Source organism: Drosophila novamexicana, unplaced genomic scaffold, assembly GCF_003285875.2.
Source record: "Drosophila novamexicana strain 15010-1031.04,08,12 unplaced genomic scaffold, DnovRS2.1 tig00000462-arrow-pilon, whole genome shotgun sequence".
Taxonomy (NCBI): Eukaryota; Metazoa; Arthropoda; class Insecta; order Diptera; family Drosophilidae; genus Drosophila; species Drosophila novamexicana.
Genome location: NW_020824806.1, coordinates 4,498,397 through 4,520,431, shown reverse-complemented (window position 1 = coordinate 4,520,431; position 22,035 = coordinate 4,498,397). Strand labels below are relative to the sequence as shown.

The 22,035-nt window shown below is 39.5% G+C and overlaps 3 protein-coding genes across 4 annotated transcripts; 2 read left to right on the top strand and 1 right to left on the bottom strand.

Annotated features, from left to right (window-relative positions):
• Nucleotides 1–5,040: 5,040 nt before the first annotated feature.
• Nucleotides 5,041–7,671, bottom strand: LOC115760979. The gene is made up of 3 exons (XM_030702582.1): nucleotides 5,933–7,671; nucleotides 5,552–5,648; nucleotides 5,041–5,486 (listed from the first exon to the last, which is right to left on the bottom strand). Exons 1-3 carry the CDS (start codon nucleotides 7,556–7,558, stop codon nucleotides 5,113–5,115), a joined length of 2,097 nt encoding a protein of 698 aa, XP_030558442.1. The 5' UTR covers nucleotides 7,559–7,671; the 3' UTR covers nucleotides 5,041–5,112.
• A 3,602-nt stretch (nucleotides 7,672–11,273) lies between these two features.
• LOC115761038 (protein TsetseEP) lies at nucleotides 11,274–12,381 on the top strand. Its single transcript, XM_030702653.1, has one exon. The coding sequence runs from the start codon at nucleotides 11,415–11,417 to the stop codon at nucleotides 12,312–12,314; it is 900 nt and encodes a 299-aa protein (XP_030558513.1). The 5' UTR covers nucleotides 11,274–11,414; the 3' UTR covers nucleotides 12,315–12,381.
• Nucleotides 12,382–14,977: 2,596 nt separating this feature from the next.
• Nucleotides 14,978–20,053, top strand: LOC115760759 (PDZ and LIM domain protein 7). Of its 2 annotated transcripts, XM_030702239.1 has the most exons (6): nucleotides 14,978–15,224; nucleotides 16,780–16,931; nucleotides 16,999–17,090; nucleotides 17,881–18,707; nucleotides 18,825–18,892; nucleotides 19,602–20,053. In XM_030702239.1, exons 1-6 carry the CDS (start codon nucleotides 15,018–15,020, stop codon nucleotides 19,705–19,707), a joined length of 1,452 nt encoding a protein of 483 aa, XP_030558099.1. In that variant the 5' UTR covers nucleotides 14,978–15,017; the 3' UTR covers nucleotides 19,708–20,053. The 2 variants fall into 2 exon arrangements, with proteins under 2 accessions (XP_030558099.1, XP_030558100.1); XM_030702240.1 differs by lacking the exons at nucleotides 17,881–18,707; nucleotides 18,825–18,892; nucleotides 19,602–20,053 and adding exons at nucleotides 17,254–17,426; nucleotides 17,519–17,844 and having other exon boundaries at nucleotides 15,000–15,224.
• Nucleotides 20,054–22,035: the final 1,982 nt, after the last annotated feature.

Here is a 22,035-nt window from a genome sequence, read left to right as displayed (position 1 = left end):
TCTCTCTTTCTTCAGTTGCATTAAAAACTGGATAGCTTAGACTGAAGCAGGAACTGCTTTTTACTCTATATCAAGTGGAATAAAGTCCAACATTTATCTGATTTATACTCTTAAATTGAATTAATATTATTCTAGTTTTTATTTTGTATGTATTTATTTTCCTCTTGGCAGCCATTAAATTCGTCTATAATATAGTCAATTTTCGCAGGTGTTAGACGACATTGAAAATTATGGCCACATGCCTGTTAGGTCTGAGACATTTTCCGAATTTCACGCCCCCATTTAAATACGCTGGCTTTTGATTTGATTTATGCACACGAATTTTGCATTCGCACACATTGTTGGGCAATGAGTATTTGTTTATAATGCAAATGAAAAATGTACTTCATCAGTTTTTGCTAATTGCCAGCAAAGTCTTTGCTAAATATAAAATTCTTTTAATATACACAAACTAATTATTGCTAAGCAAAATTTCCACAAAACTGAAGCGTACAAAAATACAATATAAAACTTATACACAATGCAAACTTCATAGATATTTTATGCAAGGCGGTGAAAAAAAAAATATTGCAAAATATTTTTAATCCTTTTTGGCTTCATTTAAAAATCTAGAAAAAAGCAAGTCTTGAGTTTTAATCAATTTATTTTGTTTTAATGATTTGAAGAAAACCAAAAAAGCACTTTGGTTAATTTGTATACCCTGAACCTATTAAAAATGGGTATAAGGGTATATTGTATTTGTGCAAAATCCAAATGTATGTAACAGGCAGAAGGAATCTTCTCCGACCCCATTAAGTATATATATTCTTGATCAGCACCAATAGCCGAGTCGATCTAGCCATGTCCGTCCGTCCGTCCGTCCGTCCGTCCGTTTGTATGAACGCAAGGATCTCAGAACCTATAAGAGCTAGATGTAGTTGCTCCTAGTTCCCGTGCAGATTTGTTTCCGATAATCGATAACTTACTTCGTTTCCAAGCAATCTATAAAAATCTTTATCGATATCCTGTTTTTTGGGCAATTTTGGTAAATAATAAGAGCTAGAGTCACTAAACTTGACATATAGCTTCTAAAATAGAATATATATATGCATTTGATGTTGGAAGAAGAGGGTTCAGGGTATCCCCTAGTCGGAAGCTACCGACTAGAACCTCTTACTTGTTATCCATGGTTTGGCCTCTAAATCAATTTGGCATTCAAATCTGACAACATTAATTTTGGTCAAAATTCATGTGAAAATGGTACCCTCAAATATCCTACATATACATACATATGTATATCCTATAGGTCAAAACTGCCCACTCCCATAACTTGGTCAAAACTCAACCGATTTTCAAAAGGTTTGGCTTTTTGTCCATGTTTTGACCTCTTAATCAATTTGGCATTCAAATCTGACAACATTAATTTTGGTCAAAATTCATGTGAAAATGGTACTCTCAAATATCCTACATATACATATATCCTATAGGTCAAAATTTCCAACTCCCATAACTTGGTCAAAACTCAACCGATTTTCAAAAGGTTTGGCTTTTTGTCCATGGTTTGACCTCTTAATCAATTTGGCATTCAAATCTGACAACATTAATTTTGGTCAAAATTCATGTGAAAATGGTACCCTCAAATATCCTACATATACATACATATGTATATCCTATAGGTCAAAACTGCCCACTCCCATAACTTGGTCAAAACTCAACCGATTTTCAAAAGGTTTGGCTTTTTGTCCATGTTTTGACCTCTTAATCAATTTGGCATTCAAATCTGACAACATTAATTTTGGTCAAAATTCATGTGAAAATGGTACTCTCAAATATCCTACATATACATATATCCTATAGGTCAAAATTTCCAACTCCCATAACTTGGTCAAAACTCAACCGATTTTCAAAAGGTTTGGCTTTTTGTCCATGGTTTGACCTCATTATCAATTTGGCATTCAAATCTGACAACATAAATTTTGGTCAATATTGATGTGAAAATGGTACCCTCAAATATCCTACATATACATATATCCTAAAGGTCAAAATTTCCCACTCCCATAACTCGGTCAAAATTCAACCGATTTTCAAAAGGTTTGGCTTTTTGTCCATGGTTTGACCTCATTATCAATTTGGCATTCAAATCTGACAACATAAATTTTGGTCAAAATTCATGTGAAAATAGTACCCTCAAATATCCTACATATACATATATCCTATAGGTCAAAATTTCCCACTCCCATAACTTGGTCAAAACTCAACCGATTTTCAAAAGGTTTGGCTTTTTATGCATGGTTTGGCGTCTTAATCAATTTGGCATTCAAATCTGACAGCATTAATTTTGGTCAAAATTCATGTGAAAATGGTACCCTCAAATATCTTACATATACATACATATGTATATCCTATAGGTCAAAACTTCCCACTCCCATAACTTGGTCAAAACTCAACCGATTTTCAAAAGGTTTGGCTTTTTGTCAATGGTTTGACCTCTTAATCAATTTGGCATTCAAATCTGACAACATTAATTTTGGTCAAAATTCATTTGAAAATGGTACCCTCAAATATCCTACATATACATATATCCTATAGGTCAAAATTTCCAACTCCCATAACTCGGTCAAAACTCAACCGATTTTCAAAAGGTTTGGCTTTTTGTCCATGGTTTGACCTCTTAATCAATTTGGCATTCAAATCTGACAACATTAATTTTGGTCAAAATTCATGTGAAAATGGTACCCTCAAATATCCTACATATATCCTATAGGTCAAAATTTCCCACTCCCATAACTTGATCAAAACTCAACCGATTTTCAAAAGGTTTGGCTTTTTGTTCATGGTTTGACCTCGTTATCAATTTGACATTCAAATCTGACAACATTAATTTTGGTCAAAATTCATGTGAAAATGGTACCCTCAAATATCCTACATATATCCTATAGGTCAAAATTTCCCACTCCCATAACTTGATCAAAACTCAACCGATTTTCAAAAGGTTTGGCTTTTTGTCCATGGTTTGACCTCTTAATCAATTTGGCATTCAAATCTGACAACATTAATTTTGGTCAAAATTCATGTGAAAATGGTACCCTCAAATATCCTACATATATCCTATAGGTCAAAATTTCCCACTCCCATAACTTGATCAAAACTCAACCGATTTTCAAAAGGTTTGGCTTTTTGTTCATGGTTTGACCTCGTTATCAATTTGACATTCAAATCTGACAACATTAATTTTGGTCAAAATTCATGTGAAAATGGTACCCTCAAATATCATACAATACATATATCCTAAAGGTCAAAATTTCCCACTCCCATATCTCGGTCAAAATTCAACCGATTTTCAAAAGGTTTGGCTTTTTGTCCATGGTTTGACCTCTTAATCAATTTGGCATTCAAATCTGACAACATTAATTTTGGTCAAAATTCATATACATACATATATCCTATAGGTGAAAATTCCCAACTCCCATAACTCGGTCAAAACTCAACCATTTTGAACAGGTTTGGCTTTTTATACCCGGAACCCATTAAAAATGGGTATAAGGGTATATTGTATTTGTGCAAAATCTAAATGTATGTAACAGGCAGAAGGAAGCATCTCCGACCCCATAAAGTATATATATTCTTGATCAGCACCAATAGCCGAGTCGATCTAGCCATGTCCGTCCGTCCGTCCGTCCGTCTGTCCGTCCGTCCGTATGTATGAACGCAAGGATCTCAGAACCTATAAAAGCTAGATGTAGGTGCTCCCAATGTCTGCGCAGATTGAGTTTGTTTCCGATAATCGATAACTTACTCCGTTTCCAAGCAATCGATAAATATCGATATCGATATCCTGTTTTTTGGGCAATTTTGGTAAATAATAAGAGCTAGAGTCACAAAACTTGACATATAGCTTCTAAAATAGAATATATATATGCATTTGATGTTGGAAGAAGAGGGTTCAGGGTATCCCCTAGTCGGAAGCTACCGACTAGAACCTCTTACTTGTTTAATAATAATTTAATTTTTTAATTCTTTTATCAGAATTGGCTTCTGTTTATGCCCTTTTATAAATAGCTGACTAATTTATGGCCAAAAATATAAATGTGGCGTTAAAATGAAAGCGCGTGCCAGAATTTTGTTTACATTTCGATAATTTGCGCAATTGTTTAAACAAATCGAATACGCATATGTACAGATTTTATATATATATATATATAAATTGATACATTTTCGCTTTATATAATTATATTATTTTGGATTCAAAGCAGCAAGAAAAGTGAAACAAACATAAGGTATCCAATCTGACACTGAAAATGTGAAGATACTTATATGTTATATATATCTATATAGTATATGCCTGTCATGGCGAGCATATATAATGCATGCAGGTCTTCGTTTGATATATAGGAAATCATAATTCTCTTTTTGATATATGCATATACATAGGCATATTTATTTGGTATTTTGTGATCTTAAACACATTTATTTATGTCAGCCTTGGTCAAATCGAGCAATATATATATTTGGTTGTAGATTTCTTCATATAATTATTTTCAAAGGATTTGTTTTTTTTTTGTGGGGCAGGGCAATAGGTATTTTAACGAGATTGGATATCTTTGGCACGAGTTTGACTGATTCTTCCTATAGAGCTATATAATATAGTATTGCGATTTTGACAGAATTTAGCTCATATAAAGCTAGAATAGTTAAACTAGCAAAGGGTCGGTTTTGGTAAAGATTTCCTGTTAAGCTAAAAAGATTTCCATATAAGAACTGAAATTTTGGCCAGTCGTTCCTATGGCAGCTATATGATATAGTGCTCCGATGTTGATTAGATTTTGTCGAGCTTGGTCAAGATATCTTGAAAAATAAACAAGTTTTTTATACATGCACCGACTTTATGACTTTCCTAGTCCGATCCAGCCGGTTTCGGCATCTGTAAAGGTTCAGGACAATATCCTTAAAATTGAATAGATAGGACAGACTGACCGACAGAGATCCCTTATGGGGTCACAGATGTCTCCTTCTAATACCCGCTACATTATAATACCCAGTGCATACAAATTAAATACAAATTCTGAAATTTAGCTTTGCATACATCTAAAATCTTCGTGTTTTCTGTTTATTTTGTGAGAAGATACTTCGCACTTAGGTGCAGCGTGTTTCCAGTTCGATAATGCGTTGGCTGACACGCTTGAAGGTTTCCTTCAGTTCCTTGACAATATCCTGCTTGGCCATCACTTTCTCCACGGTCTCATCGTAGTCGTACATTAGAGCCGGCATAGACAGGAGTCCGCCCTGGAAGCTGAGATCCGAGCTCTGTTTGCGTATGGTGCTGCGCTCCAGCTTTGCAATGTAAAGGCATTCGCGTAGATGGCGCTGCTTATCCTGCATCTTGCGCATCGTGTACCGATTGCCCCTCAGCTTGGTGATCAGCGCCAAGGCCTTCTCGCGATTGTGCTGCGTCAGATGCAGCTCAGTGTGGTAACTATAGCGCAGCTTCTTCAGCTCATTGTTGCGTTCTGCATGGGTAGGGTTGGGGTGGTATCAAGCGGAGATCTGTTAGGTGTATCGGGATTCAAATTACCTTCGATTTTTTTATCCAATGCTACTACTTGATTTTGAATGCTTATAAAGTCGTCCATGCAGAGCTCCTCGTTAATTGTTTCCAGCTTGCGTATTTTCTGCAAAATTATAAGATGTGGTGTATAGAGAACTTTTACTCAAAAATACTCCAAGGCTTTAATATTGTATGCCAACAATTTAAGGTTAATTTCAAGCCGATTATGTTCAAGCAGCTGCATTAACTAGTTGAGAATTTTAATGCAAGAAACGACAAAAAGAAGCTAGGCAAGCAAAATCAAGCTTTACTTCTAGTACGTTTGTGCCAAGAGTCTTAGGAAACTAAGGAAACTATCAAAGATCTGGTTCTATATATATAAAGGGTAAAAGGGTATTCGATACGTACGTCTACGATGCGTCCCAGTGTGTGCTTCCTGGTGATTAGAAAGAGACGCGTGTCGCTGATCTCATTGCGTTTCTGTCCCATGAGACGCATTTCACGTTCGATGAAACGTTTCATGAAATCCGATTTATTGTTGGCCAGCGTACGCATTATGACCTCCTCCAGATGCTCCTCGGAATATCTGGATATGTTTTGCACATAGCTGAGATCCATCAATACGCTGGACATAAGTATGGCGTTCTTCTTCTTGGTCTCCGCAGCGACCAGAACACGGTGATCCAACAGCGTAAGGGACTCCAAATAACGGAGTCGCTCTTTGGCTTTGGTGTTGGGATCCAAGTTGGCGAATACACGATAGTTTTTCATGCGCTTGAAATAATCGGCCATTTTGGTATTGATATAAACGTTGATCTCTTTCTCAATTGAATACTTATTTGTGACATCTATTAGGGTCGTCATCAGCTTGGCCTTATCCATTTTATTTCGGAGTATTGTGGATTCGTTAAGATTTTCCATTTCGTTGACCACATTGTTGAACATTTCGTATAGAAAATCCATTGTTATTTTATGTATTTCCACTTTTTGTTTCTTGGCCTCGACCTCATCTGGATCCTCGTAAACGATATCATCGCGTATGAAGCTGCTCTTGAATTTAACAAACGCTTCCAAATCGTCATCTTCCCTCAGCTGGATGTGCTTGACGTCCTTAAAGTCGGGGAAATCAGTATCCATAAAGTATATGTCAAGATCATCACTTTCGCCGCCCAAATCAAGGGCCAGATCATCCATTTTGCTGCTCTCGGTCGAGGAGCTGGTCGACTCGCTCTCTTCAAATCCGGTGAGGGGATTCACAAATTTACCAGTATCGGTTGCCGTACTGATTTGCGAAATGAGGGATTTCGTTTTGTGTGCCTTATGCTCCTCGACAGCATGCTCCTCGGATATATCAGATAAGGATGGCATCTCGAAGTAGGAAAGGAAATTCGCCTTCGCCGTTATTGTATCGCCTTTGGGTGGCTCCCGCACCTCCGGCTCATCGAAGTCGTCGTCGACATCGTCCTCGCCAAATATGTCGTCGACGTTGATCTCTCCGTCCAGCATGTCTTGCGCAGATGTTTGCTTGCCGGAAAGATCCGGTAGCTCATCATCTATGGTCGGCAGAGCCTCTCTAGACTCGGTTATCTCACCCTCCACCTCGTCGTCCTGCTCATCATCCGGATCGACGTTGACCACAAGATCGCTTTCGCCAAGTCTAAAGCGCAAATTGACTTTCTCCTTCAAGCGTATCTTTCGTGATGCCCTCTTCTCCTCATCCGTTTGCGGGCCGCTCTTGTCCCATTCCTCATCTACTTTTTCGTCAGCTGCTTCATCGGCTCCCTCTCTGAGCGCTACGGGTACCTCAACTGCTTGGGTCTCCGGTTCCGTTTGTTCTTGTTCTTCTTTGGGCGGAACTTCGGGATCTTCAGGAGCTGCAGGAGCTGCGGGACCTTCTGGAGCTTCAGGCGCTTCCACTGTTACAGCAATCTCTGTGACCACCTCCGGATTGGGCTCGTTTGTCGTGGGCTTGGCCTCGTTTGTCGTGGGCTTGGCCTCGGCTCCATCTGCGGCGATCTCTGTCTCGGTATCCATGGAAGCAGTGTGGTTTATGTGTGGCTTAAGATTTTAGGATTTTTTTCATATATTTTTTTTTGTAGTGTTTGGCTGTTGTGTAGAACGTGTCTGTGTTATGATAAGCTTAGATCTGAACTAACATTCAAATCTAAAGCAAACTGATTTGGAGACAACAAAAAAACAAATAATCCAAATTTACCAGAACTGTTAACAATCATATTATTTTTGCTAGCTTCCAAAATAGAATATATACATATATGCATTTGATGTTGGAAGAAGAGGGTTCAGGGTATCCCCTAGTCGGGAGCTTCCGACTAGAACCTCTTACTTGTTATGCTTCGCCTAAGCAACATTTTTGCTTAATCAAAATGTTCATTACAAATCGAAAAATATTTTAAATATAAGCAGAAATTAGTAGAATTATTTGGAAATTAAGTTCAATTTACAATAAAAAAAGCAATTTACCTTGCATATTTTCAGGCCGAAAATAAATTCAGCGCACATCTCGGGAAATGCCAAAAAAATTTGTTTGTCTTAAATCAACTGTGACTCGTTTCTCTTTGCCTAAGCAAATCTTTGCCGCTTTAAAGTTGATTGATGACTCGGCAAACTTATGACATTGATAAATTTTTAATAAATCTAAATCAAAAAAAAAAAAAAGGAAGTAGAGGAAAAACAACAAGAACACAAAAACGTAGAAGAGAACACGAATTGGTACGAGCCAAATATTTCGTTTGGGACATCAGGTGCCCGTTGATTTGCATAAAATGTTGCAGTGCGCGTTGCCGCCGAACCGAACAAATCGCAATTTACATAAAAAATATACGTAAACTGCAATGTTTTCTTCATTTTTTTGAGCAGTTGCCAGTTTGTTATGTTGGGCTTGGCTCGGCTTATCCAAGCAAAATAGCTGAACAGCATCTGATTTGGACTGAAAGATACTTTATAGCCACAAGTTGGTTCTGTCTTCCAGAAGGATCAATCTTATATGCATATGTAAGCCATTTTAAGTTTATATTTTTTTATGTTATAACCCAAAAAAATAGAAAATATATCTATCTATCTACATATCTATCGTTTTTACGCATAAAGTATTCAATCTTTCTTTCGGTTAACATTTTTACTTTCTCTTCATTCCAGAAATATGATAATGTAATTGAAAATTTCTTTATAAAAGCAGTCTATCATATTTTGCATAGGTATATTTAAAATGGAACATGAAACATTAACATGGAACATGATGCCTTAATTCTTCATTCCGAGCTGGAATATTCAAATGATATGTAAGCTTCAGATAAATAAACTCCTATATGGGATTCGAAATAGACCTGAACAATTCGCATTCAAACAGCAAAATGTTTTTGCATAGGAACATTGGAAGTGAAACATAAAAGTAAAACATAGAAGTGAAAGATAAAAGTGAAACATAGAAATAAAACATATATCATAAAAAAATGATTCCCCCTTCCGAGTTGTTATATCTAAATCATTTCGTAAAGTTCTTTATAAAGTAGGTTTAACAGAGATTTTTCCTTATACTCCACTATTCTAATTGGAATTGGAAATATAGATCTGAGCACCACTTTAACCAAACGAAAAGTATTCGCATTGGAACAATGGAAATGAAACGGAAATAAACAAAAACTTGGCACAAGCAACTGCCTGCTGTAAATCAATATACCTGTTAAGCCTTTTATGGCAGCCAGGGTATAGACAGCGAGGCGTAAATATATATAAATTGTAAATTCACTTAAATTATGCAGTGGCTCAACATTTCAATTCGTTCTGGTTATGTTTCATTTCGTTTCATTTCATTCCGTTTCGTTTCGCTTCGTCACTTGGCCTTTTGATGTGCCCCAACTTGAGGCAAATGGAATATGCAATCGCCCAACGGGGAATCAAATTCAATCAGCCCTTTGCTATGAATCCACTTATTTTTTTGTATAAGCAGCCAAAGACTTCTGGCAGCCACTGTAAGCTGTCAAATATTTGCTTTTAATTTCGTCGGCGACACCTTTTCTTGCCTTCACTCTTATCGCTGAGCTTGTCTTTTATATTGCTTTCAGTCTAGTCCAGTTTAAATGCTGCCCAAAAGGGCGTAAAGTCGCAAGTGTCAGCTAAATGCTCGAGGATAAGTGAGCGCCAAATTGTGCCGTTAAGATGCTTTGCAATCTGAAAGATACTTTTACACTTGTACATTTCGGTTTTCAGTTTTTCGGTTCGCTTTTGTTGAGCATGCCGCTCACGTCAGGCAAATCCTTTTCTTTTTTTTTTCTGTAGGAGGAGTGGGTGGAGGCTTGGCGCTTTTCTTTATCTCTGCCGCCGTCGCCGCTGCGGATTAAACGGCATTTGCGTCTTGGGCCAGGTCAACGTCTGCCACTAAACAAAACGCGCATACGCACCGTGGTACACATTTATTTATACTGACTGATATCCAATCAAAACTCTGCGTATGTTTATTAAAAATGTAGCGTATTTATATATATAAATGTTTTTTGTTGTTTTTCATGCTTTTCATGTTGTTTTTCGTGTGTGTAGGTTTATTTAGTTTTTCGCGTCTCGTCGATAATCGCCAATTGCGCGTTCAGTTTGTTTCGCTTGATCTTTGCTGATCTGCGTTATCAATTTCATAGAGCAGCAGCTCAATTTGTATTTATTATGCAAGTCAAGCTTGAGAATTTTGCACACAGCCAGCGGGCAGTACGCCCAAGTAAATTGCGCATTCCGAAATATGAATAAGATTCGTATAGTTATGCTGCGATTGCCGACGCTTAAATGCCCTTTCCATATATAAATATTATGCTATTATTATATTATTCTCAATAATATTCAAAAAATAATAATGTTAATAATAATATTAGTAATATTAATAATAAAATTATTATTCTCATTTTTATCAATATTATTATTATTATTATTTTTATTATTATTATTATTATTATTATTATTATTATTATTATATTATTATTATTATTATTATTATTATTATTATTATTGTTATTATTATTATTATTATTATTATTATTATTATTATTATTATTATTATTATTATTATTGTTATTATTATTATTATTATTATTATTATTATTATTATTATTATTATTATTATTATTATTATTATTATTACTGGTATTGGTAATATTATTATTATTATCTATTACTACCATTATTATTTATACAATCTTTTCATTATTATTATACGGACACATCCTATTATTATATCAAAAAGTCTTCTTGACTAAGATACCAAGTTTTTTATTCAATAGAAATTAAAAAATGATGAAAATATAAGATATGGACTCCTCTTGTACCTATATTTAATATATAAACCTAGTCCTACATAAACGTATCTTACCTTTGCTTACAGTCGGCAATGCCTAACATATTTCGTCAGACATTTCAAGCAACTTTTTGTGTGGCATTAAAATAGAACTTTAATGTGAATCATACACTCAATGCGTTACCTATTACATCTCAGTCCTAAAGTGCTCAGTCTATAGTGTATGAAAATACAATTTTTATGCGAAATCGTGTTGTGCAAGCAAAGTAAAGCCTGAAATTCTCGATATGAATTCGGTGTTTCTCTGTCGCCTCTGTCAGCTGCATAGGTTGCAGCTCGGCTGGCAAATCGATGTTGCTTTAATTGGAATGGCAGGCACTGACACAAGCGGGGACTGTGGCTATCAACAACAACTGGCAAATCAGAAGTCTACAATGTGATAATAAGTAAGCCGGCAGGGTTCATAAGAAACAGTCGGAGGCAACGCGAGTCAGTTGAGGAGCACGAGTCGCAGCGCGAACAACAGGCAAACACAACAAACACACACACAATTCTATAAGGATTAACTAACTAGCAGAAGCCAACTATAAGAAGATGCATTCATGGCTGCTTATAACAATGTTGGCGGCGACGCTGATGCTAAATGTGGCATGGGCTAAGCCGCTGGGTCTAGACGATCTCCAGGAGACGGGGCAGACCGATGAGCAGCTGCTCAAGATGCTGGGCGGACACAGCATGGAGGACGATTCAGTCAGTGTGGAGAATGTGCGTCTGCGTCGTAGGAGGCGAGCAGATTCAAGCGGCTCATCCGAAGAGGGCGCCCAAGCACAGAAGCAGCAGCAGGAGACGCCGGATGCCAAGCAACAGCCGGAGAAGCAACAGCAGGAAAAAGAAGACAGCTCGTCAGAGGAGAAGCCCCAATCACGTAAGAGCCGATCAGCTGGTGAGGATTCAAGTAGCTCATCCGAAGAGGACGGCCTAGGACAGGAGCCAAAGAAGCAGCAGCCGGCGGCACAGCAAGAGGAACAGTCAGAGGCACAGCCTGAGCCACAGCCAGAGGCACAGCCAGAGGCACAGCCTGAGGCACAACCAGAGGCACAACCAGAGGCACAGCCTAAGGCAGAGCCAGAGGCACAGCCTGAGGCACAGCCTGAGGCAGAGCCTAAGGCAGAGCCAGAGGCAGAATCAGAAGCACAACCAGAGGCACAGCCTGAGGCAGAGCCAGAGGCACAGCCTGAGGCAGAGCCAGAGCAACAGCCAGAGCAACAGCCTGAGCAGGAGCAGGCGGCTCAGACGACGCGTCGCCGGCGTGAAGCCATGCCGGACGACGCCAGCCAGCAGCTCGAGCAACTGGAACCAATTCACAGTATTGAACAGCTGGAGCAGTTGGCCGAAGCAAGCGATTCACTCAATATGGAGGACTATGCACAGGGCTGCGAGGTGCTCGAGGTGGACTCCAACGAGGTCAACAATGAGACCACCTACGTGGAATAGTGTCCAATTCAATAATCGTATTCTTTAAACTAGCAAATAAATAAACAAAAAACAAATACTCAAAATATGCCAAATGTTTGTTATCGCAGCTCGTGACGTCATCAGCCTTATTGTTGTTGTTGTTGTTGTTGTGGCAGCTATCACCTTTGGCCGTCCTTCATCAAGAAATGTGGTGGAGGCTGTGGGCGGGCGAGGTATGTCCGGCTGATAAGGAGTCGCTGTCTGGATTGTTGTCCATTTTTTTTCGATGTCAGCTGAGAATTTTGAACTTTTGGGGCTTATTGAAGAGTTTCCCAAGCAGCTTTTCCCATAGGTAAAAAGCGAAAAGCTGTGAAAACTTTTCCATGAAGCCTTGAAATCGAGTGCAAGGACTCCGGCAGAAGTTTGAAGGACTTTCGCATATATGACACATATGTAAATGTTGTTGACGTCGAGAGAAAGCAACTGATTATGTAAATATATATATATAAATAATTTTCATTAAAGCAGAAGCATGTTGCGTTTTAATTTAGAATATTTATAAATAGCAAATGCTGACGACTCAAAACAATTTTAAAGCTCTATAAAAATTAATATTGACTTAAGCTTAATTTCAGCCATATAAAAAGTCAAAAGTTCAGCTAACAATTAATCAAAAATAATTCGAATAATAAAGATAAAGATAACATTCATTAAAACGTCGTTCTATCAAAGATCGATAACAGCTAATCGATAAGTGCTTAAAGTGCATGTTATCGATAAGCAATAAATATCGAAAAACATTCTTATCGACAAAATATGAATAAAGATAAACTATTATTAATAAATAAATTATGAAAAAAAAAACTAAAAAAATTGGATATATACGGAGTATTTCTAGAAATGTTTACCTGATTAAAATATATTATTAATTTATCAAATTTGTAAATCATTAATATTTACCTTTTAAATGAATATCCAGCCTGTGGTTGTATCTGCTTAATTCGTATAGTTGCAAACATTTCAATCGATAAATCGGTTCACGTGTCGTACAAATGTCAATCGTTGATATTCCAGGAATTATAAATAACGTATTTTGATGAAATTCCCTGTGGATGGTTTTGCAGGCTAACCTTTTGACATTAACCAGATAAGCGGCACACTTTTGAATCAAGAATATTGAGTTCATGTCAAAATAATCAGAGCGTAAACAAAATATGCGAATAATACCCAATTACGTGTTTCGCTAATGAGACAATGTACCTTACCAAGAAAAATGTCAAACAATATCATTAAAATCAAACGCAAGAACTGTGCACGCGCAACTTATTTATAAACATGCTTGGAATATATACTATGTAAAAAGCAGAGGAATTGCAACTGGATGCAAACAATGTGCTGTCAGCTAAATAAAAACTAAAAACAAACTAGCAGCAACAATTTGCGTGTGAGAACAACTTTTCACGGACCTATCCCAATGCCCAGCACAGAGAAACAAAAATAAAAGATCTAGAAAACGTGCAAAGAATGATATGCAAGCGGTCAACGACTGCGATATACCCGATACGTAATGGTAAGTACATCTAGTATATAGCTATAAAAATCTGAAATTCTTTTTTATATTTGAATATATATTTCTTTAATTGTTTAAGAAGAACTCTATGTTGTTAAGACCATCAGCTAAAATCTAAAGCAAAAGTGTATCGGGTTGTAACCGGTTCATAAGCTACTTTAAAGTAGAAAACCAGAACCAGTTCGATTGGTAATCAGAATCGAGTTATTACCATGTTATAACCGGTTCATAACCGATTCATAACCGGTTCATAGCCGATTCATAACTGATTCATAGCCGGTTCATGGCTGATTCCAATTCAAGTTAAGACAAGAACTTTTCTCTATTTCTTAGGAGTTGTATATATACATATATCTAACATTTATTTACCATTCACTTCCCGAAACTAATCTACCCCATTTGGGTTGGGGCATGAGGAAAAGGCAGCAACCGTGCGGCAACTATTAAAAAAGCGAATGCATCACAAAGGCAAACTTCTAGAAATTATATTAGCGCTTTGCCTTTTAGTTTTAGTTGCCCGAGGCGTGTGCAAACGTGTGGAAGCCAAAGAAAATTGTGGAAAAGCCCAAGGAAAACGGGAGAAAAGGCCCAGCATACTTCAATTAAAAATTTGCTGTCATAATTAACACACGTATTAAATTCTGGAAATTGGCAAACTCATAAATGTGCAATTAAAAATTTCGTAGAAATTCAAGGAAATTTTCAAATCGTTTTCATTGTGCAATGCGTGAAAATTGATTATATAAGAGACGCATTAAAGGAAAACTCAGTGGTAAGCATTTCCGCAAAGTCAATGCCCAGCGGAAAGTGAAAAGCCGGCAAAACACAGGAAAATTAAAAGAAAACTCAATTTCGCACGGGTTAATTTTTTTGGCAGCTGAATTTTGACAGGCAAAAAGCAAAGTAAAAGCAAAAACAAAAGCAAAGTAAAAACAAAAGCAAAAACTACTGCAACAAATTGTATAAAAAGCCAGACAAAGAGCGCAGATAACAAGAGACAGAGAGGAAGGGACTAAGAGAGGGAGAGGCTGTTGGATTTATAAATAAAACGAGCAGCCACGCAAAAAGAGCAACAACAAGAGGCGGGCCAGAAGAGAGTGAGAGAGAGAGAGAAAGACAGAGAAAGAGTAACATAAACAAACAAAGGGAGCAGCAAAGGGAACAACAACAAGATGCCCGAGCCTCTGGGCATACTGTGGTCCACGCCGGAGACAAAGAAGAAGGCGCCCATTATCAAGGTATCCTGCGGCATTGGCGACACGGACGGCTTTCCCGCCTTCGATGTGGAATCGGATGTCTACGATTCCAAGGATGATGAGAAATGGGGCTTTTTGATAACCGGCGGCGCCGAATTTCACATGCCCTTAACCGTCTTTCAGGTACGTAAATGGAGGGAGAATTAACATAACGCTCGTTTAACTGTTTGTAGTCCACCCTCCCCCCTCCCCCCTTCCCTATACTCAGCCTGAGAACCCGCCCAACTGTTCAGTCCAATCATATTCCTTTCCAATTTCCAATTGACGCTACGACAGCTGCAATTCTTATTTCGTCATCGCGCGTTTCTTTTTGGTCGCTGGCCAAAAGCGCTTAAGAGTGCGTGTGCTCGACTAGCAGATAGCCTGTATAAAGTTACCAGCTGCTTTACATAGATTCCAGTTGCACTCTACAAAAAATAAGCATAGGCAAGCTAGAAGCGTCTTTGCTGTTTCTTTTTCTCAACGAGAGGTTTGTTTTACTTCAATATTTCGGCGTTTCCTAGTTATCGATAATAGTCAAATATTAAACCGATGCTTATCGATAACCTTAATCGATAATAGTCTAATACTCAATCGAAACTTATTGATAATCTCAATCAATAATAGTGAAATACTTAATCGATACATATCGATTACCTTAATCGATAATAGTAATTTACTTAATCGATAATTATCTATAATCTTAACCCACAAACATGTCTCGATCGACTCTGCTGCGGAAACGTCTTCCTCAGCCTGCCTGTTACATTCGTTTTCCCAACACCATAATACCCCGTTTTCACCCATTTTCCATACGTACAGGGTATTGAAAATAAACACAAGCAACATTTTCGTATATTTCGAGTTTTTCGACTATGACGAAATCAGCAAAAAGAATATTTCACTTTGCCGGCGCTCGTGCGATGGGGCGTATGAGCGACAATTGCCGTGCAGCTGATGACAAAAGACAAAGGCGGGCAGCGGGATGGGCGGGGCAGCATTCGTTCTCGTTTCAATTGTTTTTACTCTTGAGCTGGGGAAAATTCACAATATTTGGGTTAAAAGTGTTTCTGCCTAAGTATTTCTATGTATTGCATTCGGTTTTGACGTCTGGCAAAAATATAAATTGTTATTTTTTTGGGCCGATGCGCATACGCTACTTGAGTGGGGCATAGACGAAGTTGTATGCAGCCTGTAAACGATATAAAAAATGTAGAGTATACAAAGCGAATGGATTAATTTGGTCAAACTATGCCTATTTTATAGTATACTATAAATGAACATATATTAACGATCAAAATAGAAATAGCTATCTTTCCATAATTATTTCATAAAGGGCACAGTTATATCTTAAGCCATATGCCTAATCGTTCTGCTGTAGCGCACACTTTTGAGATACATGCAACAAGTATCTCATTGTGTGTTTTGGGAGCAGACCTACAACTAAATACATATATCTATAGACGAATATGCAGCCATCTGAAGCTGTCTGTCATATATCATATGTATATATATATAGTATATATAGTATTTGTTCGACCCAAACTCGAGCTACGCAACATTTGTCGAACAATTGCGCGTTGACTGTTGCCTCGTGCGGTACATGAAATCGAAAGTTCAACGATTTTCTAGGATATCTATAGTATGTATATGGCCTATTGATATGGCTAAGGGGTAAATGCTGTCTGTCTCTATGCAGGTAACGCCGAATGGTATAGCCGACAAGTCGGGCGTACGTCTGGGCGATATAATACTCGAGATTAACGAAGAGGACGCCACGCAGCTGACACTGGCCCAGGCACACGAACGGATCAACGCGACGCCCAAGAAGGTGCACTTTCTCATGCGCAAGTAGGTCGCCCCAGTTGGCCATAAATACCCTAGAAATATATTTGTTATGCTTATGTAATTCGCACAGCATGGAGGAGGACGATGCGATGGGCATGTACGAGGCCGGCGAGGAGAAGTCCATTGTGATGCGTGTGCCCAAGCCAATGCCGCCGCCAAAGGGTAAGTTCTGGAGCACTTGCTCCAACCGAGAGCATGTATCCAATATGCATTCCCAATCCAAACCCAATTCCGCGCTCTATCCCGCCCAAGCATCCGCCCGGCATGATGTGTTGTAGCATTTGGTGTGATCACAAGAATTTGGTTGTACTTATATTTTTTGTAGACTTCACCCCGACCCCATTGCTTGGCTCGCGCTGCTGGCATCCCATTATGTGGCAAGAGCCGCCCGAGCCGCCCAAGCCCAAGAAAAAGAAAACGAAAACCCAACTCGATGAGGAGGGCAACGAGTTGATCATTGAGTTGAGCGAGGATGAGTCCTCTGACGAGGAGGATCAGGTGATTGAATGCCAATCTATTGACATATTCAATCTAATTAACACCTGTTCTCTCTCTCTCTCTCTCTCCCACCCCGCTCGAATGCCACGCAGGAGCTGCCGCATCATCGCATTATACGGAATATTAAACGCTTCTTTGCGGAGGTCGGCGATAATCAGGAGCTGCGCAGCAGCACCATCGAGAACATGCTGCTGGCTCTGCCCACGGCATCCAAGTCCAAGTGATGGCCACAAACCGCAGCCCCCAAGCCGTACTCCCCCTCCCACCCCGCACCCAAGCCAATTAACCCACGCCTTGGTTTTTGCTTTGAATTCGTGTACATAAATCTTAAGCTGTTTTTGCATATGTATTTGTCTTTGTCTCTGTGTGTGTGTCTCTGTGTGTATTTGCAATAAATCATAAAAGCCATTTGCCATAAAGCCTGTCTCTGTGTCATCGCTTGCTTCTCGTGCAGGCCGTGTGCTGCCCAGCTCCATTGAGCTGCGCCTGCTGGAAATGCAGCGCAAATTGTCGGCCATTGCGGAAATACCAAAAATCTTAAGCTCAACGCTGGCCACCGTCTCCCAATCCTTTGGCAGCCTCAGCGCCGAGGAGGAGCAACAGCAGCAGTTGAGCCACATGCAGCGCAAGTTCTCCTACGATGAGGATGCGCTAGACTATGAGCTGCTCGAGCAGCTGGCCAGCGGCGATGAGGAGACGGAGGAGGAGGCGGAGGAGGATGAGGAGGGGGAGGACGCGGAGCAGGAGGATGATCTGGGGCAGGTGCCGGATGACGAAGATGATGACGAGCTCGTGTCGGAATGTTTAGCCAAGCAGCTAAAGGATTTGACGCCCGAATCGGATTATGCATCGGAAGTCAATTATGCGACAAATGAGCCAGACAATGACAATGCCAATGACAAGGACCAAGTGCAGATGGAGAATGATGATGACTTGGCAGCGCACAAGACCGTTTACTATATGAAGCTGCCTGCAGTGGCCTCTGCCAGCTCCAGCGAGGAGGAGGATGACGATGAGGATGACAGCGATTTCCTGAGCACCACTTACACCTGGAATCTGCGTTATGTGCCCAAGCTGCGCATTAATGAAGGCGATGTCGATGCCGCAACAGATTTGACGCTCAGCCCGCAGCTGGAGTTGCCGGGGAATGCGATTGACACCTCAAAGGTGCGCGCTGCGACGCCAACGCCCACGCCCATGCCCATGCCCACCGCCACGCCCACTTGCACGCTTGAGGCGAATGTGGAGGCAACAATAGCATCGCCAACCGAGTCACAAAAGGTAAAAGCAATCAATGCGGCGCCTCATTAGCGGCACACACACTTGCACACACACATGCACACACACCTGCACACACCTGTACACGCACGCTTTTGACATTGTCACCTTTTGTTGCAGCTGCTTTTCAAGCTGGATAACCTGGAGCGCAGCTGGCCCTGGGCGGATCGTGAGAAAATCATCTACAAGTGAGTTGCCAGACCCGGCCAATTTATGTCGATTTACTAATGTGTTTTTTTTCTGATACTCGCTCACAAAAGTGACACAGGGTATATTAGTTGTTGTGAAATGTCCGTCTTGGTATCCGTCTATGCGTTTTGCTAGTTATTCGTCTTCTACGGCCTATTATCTCTTTGTCTGTCCAGTTTTTTACATCCGTCCGTCCGCTCGTTGAGTGCCCCTCCGTGTTCTTATCAGTCCTTCCGTCTGTCCGTCCACCCACTCGCCTTTAATTTATCCGTCCGTCCGTATGATTCTCTATCGTTTCGTATCTTCTTCTGCCCATAGAGCTATCCAGCTGTCCGTCTATCCAACTGTCCGTCCGTCAAAATATCCGACCGTTTATTGGTCCGTCTGTGCGCTCTCTCTCTCTCTCCAAATTATTCGAATGGCCGTTCTCCCGTACGTTCGCCCTTCCAATTCGTTCGTCTATCTGTCAATTTATCCATTTTTCCGTATGTCCATTTATCCGTTCGTACTTATGTCTCTCCGCTCTTTTGTTTGCGAGTCTAGCTATCCATATGCCTGTCTATCCGTCCGTCTGTCTGTTCGTTCTTTCGTTTGTCTTACCGTCTCTCCGTCAAGTTATCCGTCCGTAGCCGTAGAGTATAACGCAGTCGCCTATACCCGACTGCCATATTTATACTTTCTATATGTACACGTGTTTTTCCTTGGCAGGCAATCAACTTGTCATCTGGTGCCGCGCAAGCCGCTGGGAATCGTTGGACAGCGCATCCAGCTGCTGGCCAAACAGGAGCTGCTGCACAAGGATAAGACGCAATAGTCGGGCACATCGCACAGCTCCTCGCTTAGGCATCCCATCGGCTGGCTGCAGCTGGCAGCCAGCCAACTTTTAATAGAGTTCATTATGCAAAATGCGCCAGAGGCAAAACAAAAAAAAACTACTTTCAGCAGAAGCCGCATAAGGTGAAGGGGCAACTTTTACACTCACTTACATGTGTTCTCTGCCTGCTTTTGAAGCTCAAATTTTTTTGCCTTTTTAATTAGAATCTGCGGTTGTAATCTGTACTAAATATGCTAATCATCGTTTTTTTTACCTCACTTTTGTTAAACTCTTTCACATGCTTTTTTTGCAAATTAGTTGTTCTTGGTAAAACAGTTGGAATTCGAATTTTATTCATAGAAAACTTGTCATAAAAATTTAAAAATACAATTTTAAACAAGTCGTAACTTAATAAAAACATCTTTAAACTATTTTTTTTTTAGATTTTTTTTTTATATTTTTATTTAGAGAAAGTATGTCAGGAATCGGCCAGCAATACGATCGTACAAATAATTAGTACATTGTACTAAAAGGTCAGCAGGTAAAAGCTTCAAAGCTCAGATACATTGTGAGTTGGCTGCATTTAGCGCAGTTGCACGGATAACTGCACTCACCGAGAGCAATTATCCGGAGAGTGGATATTGTGGCTGCTGTGAGCGTGGGCGATAATTTATCCACACACTCTTGACTCTGCAATGCTTGCTTGTGGACGGTACGGGAGGGGCTGAGGTTACGCACATGACCGCTCCACTCACGCCATTGGTCCTAGCGCTTTTGATCCCGTTACTTTGTGGATGGCGTGAGCGCAAAAGATTGTGCTCTTTGTTGTTGCTGCGAATGTCGGCTTAGCGTGGGCGCAAGCTTAATGAGGCAATTTAGTCAGTGTGCGTCTGTTTTGTCGATCGGTTGGATCTGCGGCGCGTGTGTATCAAATCGATTGCCTGTTAAGTTTAATTGATAATACAGTTTTTTATGCTGCGTGTGTGTTGAAGTGATTATATATAAGTTTTTTACCCATTCTACACCTTTAAATTGAAATATAATACGCGTTAAGCTGTTCAAGTGCTTGCAAATTTTTGCTGCAGAGCTTTTTTCACAAGTAAAAATTGGCGCGTTATCCAACGTTATCCACATCCACGGAGAGAGAGAGAATGAGTGAGAGGAAGAACAAGAGCTTTCTTATGCAGGTAGGCCTGCTTTATTATATGTATAAATGTACTAAATATAACTGTAATGCAATTGGGTAATTATCTCAATTTCCATTAACTGGAATAGAGTTGGGTATCTACATACATTTGAATACCCTTGCAGAGGCTGTTACAAGCATATATGGTTCTTATATCAAAATTATTCGTCGAGCAAAGATTTGTTGTAAGAAAAGTAAATCTTATGTATTGAAATATAGGCTATTTAGATCTGTTCTATGTCTGGTAGGGTATTTAATCTCCAAAATAATTTTTTTCACTTACATTTTTAAATTTTAATGCAATTTTTATCCTGATTGTAAACATACATTTTTACCTACAAAAACGTTTCTGACTGCATCGAAATGACTTAAAATATGAGAAAGCTTTTCAATTCTAAGTCTTTCCCTTAAATTTGCCGTATTGTGCAACACTACAACTCTTTAAGAATGTTGTAAACCTTTTCCAGTGGAATTTTTGCGCTTAAAATTTCTTGTACATTTATTTGTACGAGTGTGTGCAAAATCTGTTGTCGTTGCAGCCATTCAAGTTGTTGTTGCATGACTGTCCGCTTGAGTCGCTCTTGAGTTGGGGCCAAAAGGTGTCCAGTTCAGGCAGCCTTGAGCGCTCTCACGAGTCCTGAATGAGAGTGTTTGAGTGTTTCAAAGAAAAATCATTTTTTTACTTTTTAATTTGCTAGCTACAAATGCATTATCCATAGCTGCCGGGTGCGGAGACTTGTCATGCACTTAACTAAAGCTTGACTCACTCTTTGTAGTCGAATGCACACGCACACACACACGCACGCGCACACGCACACATATATACATACAAATATAATTGAGTGTATTTGCCTGATGCATAAAGTTTGAACTCTCTCTGTCACATGGGGCGTATGAGTAACGCGCTTTATAAACTGCGAATTATTTACAAAATATGAAAGAGAAGTCACGAGTTTGCAGACACAACACACACACACACACTCATCGACACACACCCTCAATTTGGGGCGCAATAAAATGGCACTTAACACGTTGCTTAACATGCATAAAACATGGACGAGGCAACAGCTGTTGGCTGCATTTTATGTGCAACATGCGGCATGCCATGGCAACCTGCCACACAATCAGCGACATCATTAAAG